Source organism: Lissotriton helveticus, chromosome 12, assembly GCF_964261635.1.
Source record: "Lissotriton helveticus chromosome 12, aLisHel1.1, whole genome shotgun sequence".
Classification (NCBI taxonomy): Eukaryota; Metazoa; Chordata; class Amphibia; order Caudata; family Salamandridae; genus Lissotriton; species Lissotriton helveticus.
Genome location: NC_136073.1, coordinates 672820828 through 672835747, shown reverse-complemented (window position 1 = coordinate 672835747; position 14920 = coordinate 672820828). Strand labels below are relative to the sequence as shown.

The following is a 14920-nucleotide window of genomic DNA, read 5'->3' as shown; positions in this document are numbered from 1 at the left end:
TCCTGAAGTCTGTGATATCATTCAGGCAGCCAGGCGTCCCTCCACTAAATAGGTATACGCCTGCAGGTGGAACAAATATGTGGCATGGTGCTCCGCAGAAGCTGTGGATCCCCTTTCTGCCCCTCTTTCAGAAGTCCTTTTGTTCCTTCTTTCTCTGGCCCAGCAGAGCTCTGCTCTGGGCACTATTAAGGGCTATCTTTCTGCAATTTCGGCCTTTCTCAGGCTCCCTCATCACCCCTCTCTTTTCAAGTCCCCTGTGAGAAGTTGGCCTGGTATATGATGTCCAGAATTCTGTGGGCACCTTGTATCAGTCCAAACAATCCCTTATGGTGGTGGTTGTAAGTCAACCTTAAAAGACAAGCTATCCTAGGGGTAGCATGGACTAAGCAGCCTAAAGGCTTAACTCAAGAGGGCATGTGAAGCCAGCTGTTTTACCATATGCAATCCTGTAATATCAAATGAAAGGACACCACACAAGTTATATATTACAAAAATATATCTATTTATTCTCAGAATAATCCCCAATACTCTTTATGAATAAAGAAGCACAAGTGTTTAAACAAAAGCACAATATAACATATGAAAGTTGCACAGTTATGGATAGGGCCGGTGGCCACTCAAACCATATATCAAAAAAGTGGTATAAGTATCACTAATCGATCAGTGGTAAGGCCTAGGGCCTTGGGAATCGCTGGGACTACACTGGACTAACAGCAGTTAGGACGGGAGTAGCCCGCGGGATTCGGGTGCAGCGCTAAAAGCACACGCATGCACCAATGCAAAGTCAATGGTGCGTAAAAGTTGTCGAGTTACAGTTTTAAGAGTCTTCCGACTGGACTAGCAGGACAAAACTTTAGACTTAGACACTAGAGGTGTAAACCACTACAGGAGCACCGGCGTTCAAGTATTACCTCACCCACAGGAAGCGGGTGCACAGGTGCAAAAGCGTGTCGGGTTTCGTCACGAAGATCTATGGTGCCTGGAGATGAAGATGCTGCAGGCGTCCAGAAGAGAAGTGTCAGGTGGGATCCAAGGGTGGATCGAAGATGTAGAGTACCTGAAAGCAGAGGGGACAGAATCTGGGTCACTAGCCAGTGACTAGGAAGGAACCAGGCGATGTCGGGCGCAATCAGGTGCTTGTCGCGAAGCTTGTCTCCGCTGCCACGTGGACTCTGGGGCACCGAGGATGTCCTGGAGTGAATCATGAGCTGTCCCACAAAGGCTCTCGCTGTCGGCGGTGTCGGCTTCTGGATAGGAGTTAACAAGCCTTGGCAAGGGCAACCCACGCAGGATTCAAAGATCGCTTCTTACTCGGACCAGCAAGGTCAGAGCGGGTGCTCCTTTTCAGGGGAGCGAGGGCCAGTGTGGAGCAACAAGACCAGCGGTATAAATTCAAAGGTTCGTCGGTACTGGGGCCACTAGCCAACGGGCAATCGACCGGACCAACGCGTCGAGCAGGAAAATGCAAAAGGGCCCCACGCAGCACTCGGTGAGTGTGGAGGGGTGAGCTTCGGTGCAAAAGCGGCTTGGGGGCTGGAGCTTCTCAAACTCCAACGTACAGCTTCGAGGGAGCCTCGGAAGCTGCACGGTCAGCACTTCGTAGTTTTTCCAAGATGGCCGGCCCCACGCTTCAGGTCGCCTCCACGGGGTCTCAGCTTTGCAGGGACTGTGGATCGGGCTGTTGGAAGGCAGGCACGCTGGGTCTTGTCGATCTCTGTCGCTCGAGTTCCGGCGGGAACTGCAACAAAGCAAACGTCGAGGTACTCGATGGGGCCTGTTTGCACAGGATGGTCACTCCTTGACCACAAGGGAGATTCTTCAGTCTTCTACGTCGAGTAGGATGTCGAAGGGTCCAGAGATTCGTTTCATAAGTTTCAGTCAGGATAATCTGATGTGCATCTGCACAGCTCCTACCTTTATTCCAAATCAAGGGGCTGGATTACCTGCTAGGTCCCTCCTATGGGTGGGACCCAGGAAGGGGGTGGTTACACCCCTTTCCCTTTGTCCAGTTTCGCGCCAGAGCTAGGGCTGGAGTGCCCCAAAACCGGTTTGACTGGATTTTGCATGGGACACCTTGTGTGCCCCAGGCAGTGTCTAGTTTCTTTCAACCCACCCTGCCCCAATACACTATCTCCTGTCTGGGGAGGTGTAGCACCTCCCTGTGACAGGAAAACCTTTGTCCAGGCCTCCCCTGCCAAGTTTCGGTCAGCAGCAGGAGGTCAGACTCGTGTCGGTGGCAGCAGCATCCATTTTGTGATGCTGAGGCTCTGGTTAGAATTAACCGCATTTTAAGTAAAGTAACATTTCTTCTCCCTCTAGAAGGGTGGAATGCTACCCCCGTCGCCAGAACTGGCGAGGGGGTAGTATTCCAAAGTGTATGACACCAAACACGACATGTTTTGATAAAGCCAAACCAAAGTTAGCAATAACCGCAAGGATTATAATGCACTTAAGAGTATATGGTATGGCAATACCCTGGAACAGCTGTACGGAAATGGTTCCGACCTCTGCAGACAGGCTCAGCTCATGCTAGAGCACCATCTCACATAAACCAAGCACTCTGCCTCCAGGATTGTTATGGCCTGCCATAGGAGTGACTTATAGGTATATATGTGTCAAGATATAGGTTTAGATATAGGTATACTATATCTAAGCAAGGGGTGATTACACCACCTTGCCCCAGCTGAGTTATCAGCCAGTTGTGTCGATTTAAGTACCAACGAGGGGTGGCAAAAGATATGCTGCAGCCCCTGGTAGGCCTTGGATGCACCTATGCCCTGGGCACCTATAGTGCACTGTACAGGGGCTGATAAGGTGTCCAGTACCAAATTGGTGGTGTACCTAGGGTACATGGAGTCAATTTTAAGAGAGAGCAGACAGCCTGGGACCCTGATTAGCAGGATACCAGGCCAACTAAGTCGAAAACCAGCTAAACACAAGGCAAAAAATCTGGGGTAACCATAGTCAGGTATCCACCTTCCTACATCCCCTGTTGTAAATAGATTTCTCAAAGGCATTACTCACCTTTTTCCTCCTATTCCGTTTATAATGCTATCGTGGGACTTTAATCCGTTTTTTACCTATTTGATGTGCGCTCCCTTTGAGCTGCTTCTCAACTGTCCTCTTCGTTTATTAACTTTGAAAACTGCTTTCTTGGTTGCCATCACCTCCGCTAGGCGCGTGAGTGAGCTCCATGCTCTTTGCTGTAAGCCTCCTTTTCTGTCGGTCCATCCGGACAAGGTTGTGCTTTGCACTCGTCCTTCCCTCTTGCCAAAGGTTGTCACTGCCTTCCACATCGGGCAAACTATCAACTTGCCCACTTTCTTTCCCCCTCCGCACCCTCCCAGAGAGGAAGAGAGGCTCCACCGTCTGGACCCAAAACGTGCGCTCTAGTTTTATCTGAATTGCACACAAGTTCTGGGTGGATGACCAGCTCTTTGTTGGCTACGTGGTTGCCAAGAAAGGCCAGGCTGTACACAGGAGGACTATCTCCTGCTGGGTCATCTTGTGTATCAAGGCCTGTTATTATCTGGCTAAAAAGGACTCTCCGACGGAGTTGTGTGCCCATTCTACCAAGGCGACAGCAGCTACTACTGCATTGGGACGTGGTGTCCCCCTGCAAGACATCTGTCAGGCAGCCATATTGGCCTCGCTGCACACTTTTACTAAGCATTATTGCCTTGACAGTCAAGTCCGGAGAGAAGGCTTCTTTGGCCGTTCTGTTATCCGTGATTTTCTGGTGACTTTCTGCTGTGATCTTTGTTCGCAGACCCACCACCGGGGTTGGTATTGCTGGGGTATCTATTCTAAGCTAAGGAATCTATCACTGACGTGTTTCTTTCAGGTGAACAAGTTACTTACCTTCGGTAACGATATATCTGTAAGAAACATTAATTAGTGATGGATTCCTTACCGCCCCACCCATCCTCCCCGTTCTGCAAACTGATTTCTAGGGTTAAGGTAATCCCTTTCAGGGCCCTAGTTTCAATGCACCAGTATTTTGCATGGCTCTACGTTCCTGGCGTGGAAAGTAGTGTACAGAATTGATGTCGGCGCTTGTGGGCGCATCTAAGTAGCTCCAGCGACGTCATCTCAGCGACTACAGCGATCTACGCGGAGCCGTACGACAACGCCTATCGACGGGCAGATGTACTGCTGATGAAAGCTTTCCGGATCAGGTCTGACCCTTGGGGGTTATTCTAAGGTAAGGAATCTATCGCTAACTAATGTTTCGTACAGGTATATAGTTACCGAAGGTAAGTAACTTATTCATTGTTATCGAAGGTAAGTAGCTTGTGCTTTGCTTTAGTTCAATTTTGGTCAGACTCGTGGTGTGTGTGTGTGGTATTCTCTTTCAGCTTTAAAATAGTAGAACCAGTAAGAAAAGATTCTTGCATACATTGTTGTAAAAATGGAAGGTACTTATTTATATTCAACTACTATTTGTGTATTGCTCTTTTCTGGTTTGACTTTCTATAAGTTTCTGATGGTGTAATCATTGTGATGTGCCCTTTGAATATATCTGTATTATTTTTTTATGTTTGTAGGTATACATTTGTATACTTTGGAGTAAGATGCACTTTCAAAGTGTAATAAATTACAATAAAACAAGAGATCTAGCATTGCATGTTAATACATTAGAACATGTCTGTGTGTTTCTGTTTTAGAACATCACGGACACCATCGGCAGAGCCGCTGCAGACGCCCTGCAGGGCCCGATCCAGGCAGCATACAGGGAGGCCTTCCAGAGCATCGTGCTGCCCGCGTTCGAGAAGGGTTGCCAGTCCATGTTCCAGCAGATCAATGCCAGCTTCAAGCAAGGCACGCAGGAGTGTGAGTCCCTCTGTGCTCTATGTGCAAGCCTGCCCGGTACCCTATGAGACATCCGGTTCAATACAACTAAACACTTCCAACCCTGGCCTCCTTGAAAGCACTGCAGCTGAACCACGACAGTTCCCACTAACACAGTTAGAGAAAGCCAATACATAAAGAAATAGCTTGGCTGCCTCTACCCAGACATAAGCGCATAAACGAGTTTCAATATGATGCCAAAAGTGATGTTTCCCCCTGAGGTTCTCTTTATTTTGGTGTCATTAAACAGTATCTGCGCCTTGTTCAGAAAACCTGGACCAACTCACAATGCGGCCCTAGAGTGATGAACCCTCAGCTCAGTCAGCATGGGAAACGGAATGAAATGCATAAGGAAGACCCTAAACAGAACAACGGACATTCATAGTAAAGTATAGGTGCCACCTCACCGCATTTATAATTTACATATCCATTCCTCGTGCGCCCTCCCATAAGAGCCCCTCTCTGGGGTCATACCCATAAGACAAAGAAAACACCCCACATAGTTTCACAGCTTATGTGCCCCCTCCTGCCACACAGAATGTAATGGCCGCTAACTGGCACCCCGGGATGGGGTCTGAGGCGTTTTCACCCCGCACTATTATTGGGCCTCGAAGCTGCGTTGGTTCATTGACCCAGCCTCGCACAGAGCGGGAGATAGGATTTGTAAGCCGTTTGAAGCGTGTGGTGGGTTTGCGCTTTCCAGACATGATTCCAGACTCCCTTTTGTTATTCGCAGATATCCTGCAGCTCGAGGCCCAGCTGAAGAGTAAGAAGGCGCGCGAGCAGGAGGCACGGGACCCGCTACTGAGCCAGTTGCAGCACAGCATTAGCACGTTCCAGAGCACCACCGAGCAGCTGACAGCCAGCGTCACCGCGAGCGTGAGGTCCGAGGTGCAGCACCAGCTGCATGTCGCCGTGGGGAAGTGAGTGCACCTCCTTGTGTTCCTTGTGGGAGTGGTCAGGGGTGATTTCTGCTCCTTGGTACTTCCTACAGTCTTTTTAATGAGCTCCACACCTCGCTCTTGTAAATTGTCATACTTCCTCTTTCCTATATGCTATGACATACACTTGTAACCATATAGTAAATGTATAGGATCGTACAGTGTGCATTTTACATTTATTTATTTATAGTGTTATGTAGTGCGAACATGACCCACGAGGGTATCAGAGCATGTTTAGAGGGCCTGTAGCAGTTGTCTTCCTCCTTGAAGAAATATTCTTTGTTTTTCTTAAACATTGAAACACTGCTTTTGTGTCAGATCCCTGAACACTGCACAAGAGAAATTACTTTTTTTCTTTCGCTTTTTGCTGTGTTTACTAAGGCACACCTGCATGTGGACAACCATGTTTCTGGAGTCCTGAAGGATTTCTTAATGGACCTACCCTTTCAAGACAACAGACTTGAGAAAATGAGAGACAATGTGGCATTTTTTTTTTGTAAATTTTTTTGGGGCAGTTTTATATAGCGCGAACTAGAACCGAACCGAATCAGTTATCAGAGCGCTTTACATAGCACCAGTTACGTTACATGAGGACACACTTTCATTTTTTTTTTTTTTTTAGGCACGGGGAGATTAAGTGATTTGCCCAGAATCACAGGGGGGTTTTGGCGTCGTTACCGAGACTCGAACCCAGATCCCCAGGTCCGAGGTCGAGCGCCTTAGCCGTTAGGCCAACCCAGCCAGAACTGCTGACTTTAGAGCTAGGTGTGTATCACGGCATTGGCTCAACATCCTGTGATTCTGGGCAAATGACTTAATTGCCCGTGCTCAAATAGTAATAAAACCAGCATTGGCATAGCAAACAGGTCTTGCCTTTGGGACCTTATAAGTGTTTAGCCATGCAACAGTTGATGCTGTTGCACCAAGGATATTGTACTACATAACTAAATACTTCTAAGGTTCCAAAGGCGAGACCTATTGGCGCTGCCAATTGTTTTTTTTTTTTACAGTTTCAGGGCACATTTGGCCACTGCATTTCATACTAACTGAAGCGCATCAAAGTGATATTTTGAGAGGCTGACATGCAGCTTGATGGCACAGTTAATATTGGCAGTAACTGTGAAAACACTGCCTAGAGGTAAATATTTTGATGTTTCAACATATGCTGCCAAACAGTCCTGAAAGTCCCGTCATATTTCTAAAAAGCTTTGTTTATTTCTTACCCTCACCTCACTATCTTTTCTGAGGGCAACTTTTCAACTCTTTGTGAGTGAAAGGAAATTACTGGGAGCTTGGGTTTTTACTGCTTTGCACAAACTGACAGCCTCAGCACAATTTGCACACACTGGAAATGGGCCATGATTTCATTAAACTCTGTGTAAACACAAAATACACTCCTGTTGCCCTTTGGAGGCTGGCTCCCTCTGGCACATGACGCCATCTGTGATTCAGATACTGTTTCTCCAACAAAACACGGCTGGTGCGATAAACGCTCCTCTCTGGTCTGCCATGGACTGTAAAAGTATCTCTGGTAATAGCTTCTGCAGGCTCGGTAATAACCTAATTGACCACAGATGTTGCCAAAGCTCGCTCCTGCAAGGGAATAGCCAAAACGTGCACGCATTGCTATTAAAAGCAATGCAATGCATGCACTTTTTTGGCACAAAAACCGAATCGATTTCTAAAGTTCTCCTCCTATGCAACGCATGCGCGCTGCGTATGCGAGACCTAAAAATTAATGTGACGTTGTATAATGTAACTGTTGCTCATGTTAAGCGTTCTGATATCTTCCACTGACTGAACGATTCTAGGAATAGTCTAGCCACAGCATGAACTTTGAGACTACTGACACCAGCTACGAAATTTTCCTATCACTACATGAAATTTGGAAGTTGTTCCGGAGGGATGACTTAACCACTTCAGCGCTAATGACAAGGGTAACTCGTCATGGACTTTCCATTGATTTCAATGGAAAGTCAATGGAAGCTCATCAGGTGCCTTAGCAGCCAAGTGGTTAAAGGCAGCACCAGCCTTTCCAACCTCTACCGCAGCAGCCAACACTGTTCTTTTGAGGCTGCAGAGGTGGCACTAGTAGAGACCATTCAGTCCAGCAGGAACAGCAATCCTACAATACTTCCTCCCCTGCTGCATCAGCTACCAAGGAGCTTTTAGTTTGCACTCTCAGGCTCATAACAAGATCGGGAAGCAGCCAGGGATTAGACAGCCACACTGCCTGGAATTGTCACTTATATAGTATATTGTGATTACACATTACCCACCTCAGTGGTCAGCTGCTTATTGACCAAGCGTAAACATTGAATATATACAAATAGAGAGGCAAACACAAACAATTTATACATTTAATGAATTCAAGAAGTAAGTGAATAAAAGTCGCAGGTCCTGGTGGTTGTTAGGTTACTTTTCTTTATTGATTTTTCTCTTATCTCTTTTTCTGTCAGGACTAGCGCAGCCAACGCGTTTCACCTTAAAGAAGGCTTCATCAGGGCATAAAATTGTATAAGCCATTCGAGAAGCAACAAGATTTTTCTTCAGCAGATAGGCTTATTTAAACTCTTTCACAATTGCTACAGGTTTAGTACCACAATCTTTCAGTGATTCCAAAATTCAGGGATATAGGCACAGTAAAGCCCATGCATGTGTCCTCACTTCCCCATTGAAGTCACTCAAAAACGGATTGCTTTTGTGCTCGAAAGCTTGATGGTTAGGATAACCAGTTACCTGATGGGCTTTACTCTGCCTATAGCCTTGAATGTTGGAAACACTGATAAATTGTGTTACTACAATGTGGGACATCTAGAATTTCTAGCTAGAGCAGCAGGATATCATGGAGTACAGTTACACAAGGAATCTCTGGAGGAAAATTTCTTATTTGAAACACTCTAACACACAAAGGGCTAGCCGCACTCTACACATGTTCAAAGGTATGATGAAACATGCCGATGATATTTTTAAAGACCCCATGCATGCTTTTATTCTCACACCCAGAATAGCCAAAAATTATAAGCCTGCTCCATCAGATCCAGCTTTTGTGAAAGAGACCTCATGTCTCCACCCTGACATCGTCCACGGACGTGATGTCAGCGGAGCCATGCATGCCCCTCCTGGCACGTTGATGTCAGTTCTCTCCTTTTCCGTGTCCCAACGCGGATCCTGGAAAACCAGTGGTTCCTTGATCTGTTTTAGGTCTCGTCTAGCGGTGCAGCGCATGCGTTGCTCGCTTTGCGAGGCATGCAGTACACACTACTAGCAGCCTGTCCTGACGTTGTCCGGGTATGAAATAGAATGTGTGTAATGTGTGTATTTGGCAAGGGTAATTTATTTTAAAATCTCGCGGTAGACAACATTTTTCGTTTCATTAGAATAGGGACGAAGAAGGCCCAGCTGCAGCCCTGGTTGATGTTAGCAGGCGCGTGTAATTGGTGTAGTGATCCGCCGCCTGACCCCGGCTACAGCCCTGGTTGATGTTAGCAGGCGCGTGTAATGTCGTTGAATGAGAGAGTTATCAGACGCGGGTAAATCCGTTTAATGAGAGAGTTGAGTGACAGCGAGTAGGAGAGGCTGCAGTAATTGTCCCCGCAGACACGCTCATTTGCGCGTTCCCCCGCTTGAGGCCTGTTTGATTTTAGCAGGCGCGTCTTCCCACGTTTGAGGCCCAGCTGCAGCCCTGGTTGATGTTATCAGGCACGTGTAATTAGTGTACTGATCCGCCGCCTGAGCCCGGCTAGAGCCCTGGTTGATGGTAGCAGGCGCATGTAATTTCGTTGAATGAGAGAGTTCAGTAACAGCGCGCAGGAGAGGCTGCAGTAACGTTACTTACCAGGCCTCCAGGTGAACGCGTTTGTCACACCCCCAGCACACGTCCACAGCAGACGATCTTCTGATTAATGTATGACCCACATGGCATGAAGGGCGGAACGTAGCACACGCCCCCAGCGAGCCCCTTGATGCGGCGCAATTGCGTTCACATGGCATGAAGGCTGGACACACGTGCCCAGCGTTTCTCACGCCCCCAGCGTGCCCCTTGATGCTGTGCAGTAACGTAATTGGCGCTTGTATGTACGACTCACCTGGCATGAAGGACGGACACACGCCCCCAGCGTTTGTCACGCCCCCAGTGTTTTTCACGCCCCCAGCACACGCCCACAGCCCACGATGTGATGGCCGTACCACACGCCCCCAGCGTTAGTCACGCCCCCAGCCCACGCCCACACCCACAGCACAACGCAGACATGCCCACAAGGGACTACTTTGCTGGCACTGTTCTTTTACCTTTTAAATGTTTAGAGGAGTTGGCCTAACGGCTAAGGCGCTCGACCTCGGACCTGGGGATCTGGGTTCGAGTCTTGGTAATGACGCCAAACATCCTGTGATTCTGGGCAAATCACTTAATCTCCCCATGCCTAACAAAAATGAATGTGTGTCCTCATGTAACGTAACTGGTGCTGTGTAAAGCACTCTGATACCTGATTCAGTTCGGGTCAAGTTCGCGCTATATAAAACTCTGCAAAAAAAACCAACATTTTTTTAAAAATATGGTGGCCGTCTGCATAGCCTATGCCCTTTTGCTGCAACTGCCCTTTCCAAGGTTGTATTGGGTTTTGTGATTGCTGCTGTGGTTACTGAGATTACCCGCCTCAAAGGTTTGGGCTCTCTCTTTATAATATTAGTATGGATAAGTGAGGGAAGCCCCGCCCACTCCCCCACCCATTTTTTCATTGGCTTGTGGCTTTGTCCTCTGTAAATGCTGCCTTCTCATTGGTTTAGTGGCTGCTAGCCCCTCTTCATGACGGCCATGTCTCCTTCCATGGTTGTTGGCCCCTTTACTGCGTGTTTCCCGAGCACTACATTGTTGTGCCACCCCTCACGCTGTACGTACCTTCGCTCCGCCCCCCCCCCCCCTTTGTTCGTGCCTTAATCACGCCTACCCGCACTCCCGTTCAACACGTGACACCACGTACAGTTGGCACAAACAGAATCGATTGAACATTGACACAAAAGGAGGACTAAGATATCAAGCTAGTTTCTTTTACTTCGATGTAAGCGCGTCATTTTGTCACATTTGAAATGTTTCAGTTTCTGCCCATGCCTCCCAGGCCCCCACAAGTCCTCCCACCCCTGCAGCTTCTGTTTTTCTGCAATCTGCTCACGGGCACACAGCGCTGTTTTCAGTTTGCTAAAAGTGCGAGGTGTTAGAGAGATGCGTTGTGCGCGTCATACTAAAGAAACTCACATTCGTACTTTTTATGCCTAAATGAGTAGTGCCTGACTCCAAAATGCCCGCCTACTTGGACCTATTTTACTTTGTTGAAGACATAGTGTTGGTGAATTTGTCACACAAACAGAGTCTCTGCACCCGGGCTCGTGTGACTTGAGCTGTCATAAGAGGGAAGAGGGAGGGCACATTTACCCAAGAGAGCAGGCAGTAACACTAACATAGAGGAGCAAACAGTTTTCACAAGATGAAGTAATTTTGAAGGAGTGATTCCGCTAGAGATTGTGTACAGGTGTGAGAGAGAACGTGACACCTTTTCCACCCAGAGAAGCCTGCGGCACCTCTGCGTGAGATTCTGTGAAGTAGTGGCTGCTCAATTAAACCCTAAAGCTCCAACTTGGGGCCAAAGTTAGACATCAGTGAAGGTGGTCGTGGTCAGTATAAAACGTGTACAACTAAACATGGATTAATTAAGGCGTCATATATTGGAAGGGCTGTGTGTCTGGGGGAAGATGGGTTTGTAAGGAGGCGAGATAGGGAAAGTGAATTATTTGTATTATTTACAGCAACAGATGGAAACGGGGGATTGTGGCAAGTTTCACTTTCAAACACTTAGCGGTCTAAGTTGCGTATTTGAATTCTGAAATTCTCTGTGCGCTATATTAATTTGTAGTACAAATAATACTTTGTTTTCAACAGCACATCTGTCCTTTCTATTTGCTGTAATTGCCAGGTGTTACTGTCATCACATTCATTGACTCCCACTTAAAGGACCTGGGCAGTCTCTGTTGTTCTCAAAACATTTCGAACTCTTGAATTGCCAATGACATTAGATATCAGAGGCAAATGTTTAACTCGCTGAGCCATCTTGCTAGTCATTTTAGTCAAGTTGAAATCAGGAGTGGCATCTTAATGTAGTTAGTTGTCTGCGTGTCTCAATAGTTTGTTTTATTTTGGACAGTTATTTGATATTCAAATCAATCTTTATTCGGATACAGATATCCATAAAAGCACAATTCAATCACCACCAAACAAAAATACAACTCTTGTGTAAAAATCTCATATAGATTCACATTTAAAATCTTAAATAAATCTGCAGTTCTTAGGACTAGATAAAAACACATAAATTTGATAAGAAAAATTGCAACAGTATACAGTGTATGAAAAGGCACATACGACAGCAGTGCCATATTAGCAATTTGCAAATAAATAGGCCAATAAAGTAACATTTAAAAAACAGTGAGACGGGCATATAAAAGCAACATCATATTATAATAAAGTGCAGTGAATGTAAACAACATTAGCAACATAGTGCAAATATAATTAATTATGGCTGCGCTTCCATGCCCAAGAAGTTGTTGAAAACGGGGGTTGGACATGCCATTAGGAGCAACATCATATTGGAGTACGGTGCAGTTAGTTGTAAACAATATTAGCAGCATCTTGAATAAAATTAATTGAGTTTGAGCTTTCATGCCTGCGGAGATATACAAAAGGATTGGGCAGGCATTTAGCAACAGCATCGTATTAAAATAAGGTGCAGTTTAGTTGTAAACCGTGTTTGCAGCATGGTGCAAAAGTAATTGGTTTTGTTCAAACTTGCACGCCTGCAAAGTGGCACCTTAGTTAATGTTCAACTATGATGATAATAACTATGTACACCTGTGCATTATTAGGTGCTCTTGTCACATTAAAAATCGCTCATGGAGGCAAATGAGCGTACTGCCGCTTGTAGAAACAAGCTTACGCGGAAAATCAATTCATCATTTCCGAGTCGTAAGATCTCGAGATACGCTGTTTTGTGATCGATAATGGCTGATGCCTTGAAGTACAGGATCAAATATTATTTTGTATATTTCCCATAGAAGTTACAAAACAATAAGAAATGTTCCACCGTTTGTCTGTTGGGGGTTCTAATAGTTGTGTTGAAAGGGCACGCTCTAGAATTTGGCAAATTCCCTCTTGCTACACCTTCAAAGGGGGACCTCTACCTCCTCATTTACGCGAGTCGTTTGCACAAGTGTCTATACTGTTTAACACAGGGACCGTCGGAGTGGTTCCGAATCTCCAACAACAGAGTTAGGGTTTACTCTCAGTTCCTCATCAACAAGCAAGTCAGGAAGGAGGCGCCTGATTTTTGATTTTTGCGCAAACTTTTCAAATGTTGTACCTCCAGAAGGTCCTGAAGTACTACTGCCAGAACGACTTTATAATTACACTCGTCTTCCAGGATGTCTATTTTCATGTGCCACAGCACAGGAAGTGGCTACACTTTACAATAGGTACAAACCTTTTCAATTCAAGGGGCTACCTTTGGACTTCGGTCCGCTCCACGTGTCTTTACGTGGATCCTGGCACCAGTGGCAGCCTGTCTACGTCTGCAAGGCATACAAATGTATCATTACTTAGACGACTGTATCATAAGGGCTCGCTCTTATCAACAGGCAGTCCAGCACACCCAGACTTGTCAGTCACTGTTTCAAAACCTAATTTTCAAAAAATCATGACAAATCCCAACTAGTCCTAGCTCCAATATGAACATTTCTCGGAGCATAAATCAATACAAGCCTAGCAAAGGTGTTTGTCTCACACAGACGACAGGCCTGCATCTCCCACATGGTGGTTCTTCTACGTACAAAAAAGGTGCGTTTCAGTAGATCCTCAAAGTCATTCCTGGCCACGGCCTCCACCTGCATCTAGTTGGTTCCCAACTGCAGATTACACATGAGAAAATGCTAGAGGAGCTAGCCAAGCAGTGGCGACAGCTATCTGGCTCATTCGATGACATCTAATTTAACTTTCGAATGAGTACACCGCTGGGCTGGTTGGCCCACACTCTGTGTCGCAGCACGCCGCTCCCTCCTCGGACGCTCCACCGCTCACCCTTACCAAAGATGCCTCTCCGGAAGGTTAGGGAGCGCACCTTCAGGGTTTTTTCCATCAAAGGCAGATGGATGCCTTTCCAACGCACGTCGCACACTAACCGCTTGGAGCTGTTATCCAGTTTCCTGGCTCTGAAAGCCTTCCGCTTCCTAGTGCGAGAGGAATCAGTGTTAGCGTGTACAGACAATACTATCACTGTACACTATCTCAGCAAGCAAGGAGGTATGCGATCACTGTCGCCCAAACAAGCACAACACATTTGCGAATAGGCCATTCTCCATCGCATTGATATTTCTGCAATACATGTTCCAAGGGTCTCGAACGTCATGACGGACTCCCTCATCGGATCCGCCTAGGACAACCACGGGTGGGATCTCCACCAACGGACCCTGGACCACATCTTATGCCTGGGGGGACAACCAGCCCATGATCTGTTTGCAACGCCTCTCAACCGCAAATGCCTATACTATGCAATCTGCCTTCCCCACAAAAGATCGTGCGGAACTGCATTCGATGAACTCGTCAACAGTATTTGCATTTGCTTTTCCGCCGATTCTGTTTGTGCCTCGTCTCCAGCGAAAAATGAGGTTCTAACCATGTCACATCCCACTCGTGGTGCATGGGTCTCTTCCTACTACCTTGCTGCCAACCTATCACGCTTCACCCTCTGCCGCACCTTCTGACAGTACAGTACGGACGGATTCACCATCCGCATTCCTCAGGCCTCCAGCTTGTGGTTTCAACCTGTGCAATCTGAATTTGCTCTCCTGTGCATTGCCGCAGACTGAAGGGAGGTTTCTCGCGAACGCAAGAGCCCCTCCACTACTTAGAAATATAAACTAAAACGCTTTGGTATCTGGTGCGAGTCTGTCTGCATCAATTCTGTGCACGCTACACCAGAGCAAACCCTACCTGTTTTTCTCCTTATGGCAAAGTCAGCCCTTTTCTCATTTCGTCTTGAAAAGTACTCGCCGGGCTCGATGACATGTTCCCCACATGGTGCAGTGGAGTC

General features: G+C 46.8%; 1 protein-coding gene across 1 annotated transcript in view; it reads left to right on the top strand.

The window, feature by feature from the left end:
* EDC4 (enhancer of mRNA decapping 4) overlaps nt 1-14920 on the top strand; it is a 734765-nt gene that overhangs the window by 590952 nt on the left and 128893 nt on the right. Inside the window, exons 25-26 of the mRNA XM_078670461.1 lie at nt 4668-4833; nt 5588-5774. Coding sequence (XP_078526587.1) covers nt 4668-4833; nt 5588-5774 — 353 coding nt within the window. The remainder of the gene's footprint in view (nt 1-4667; nt 4834-5587; nt 5775-14920) is intronic.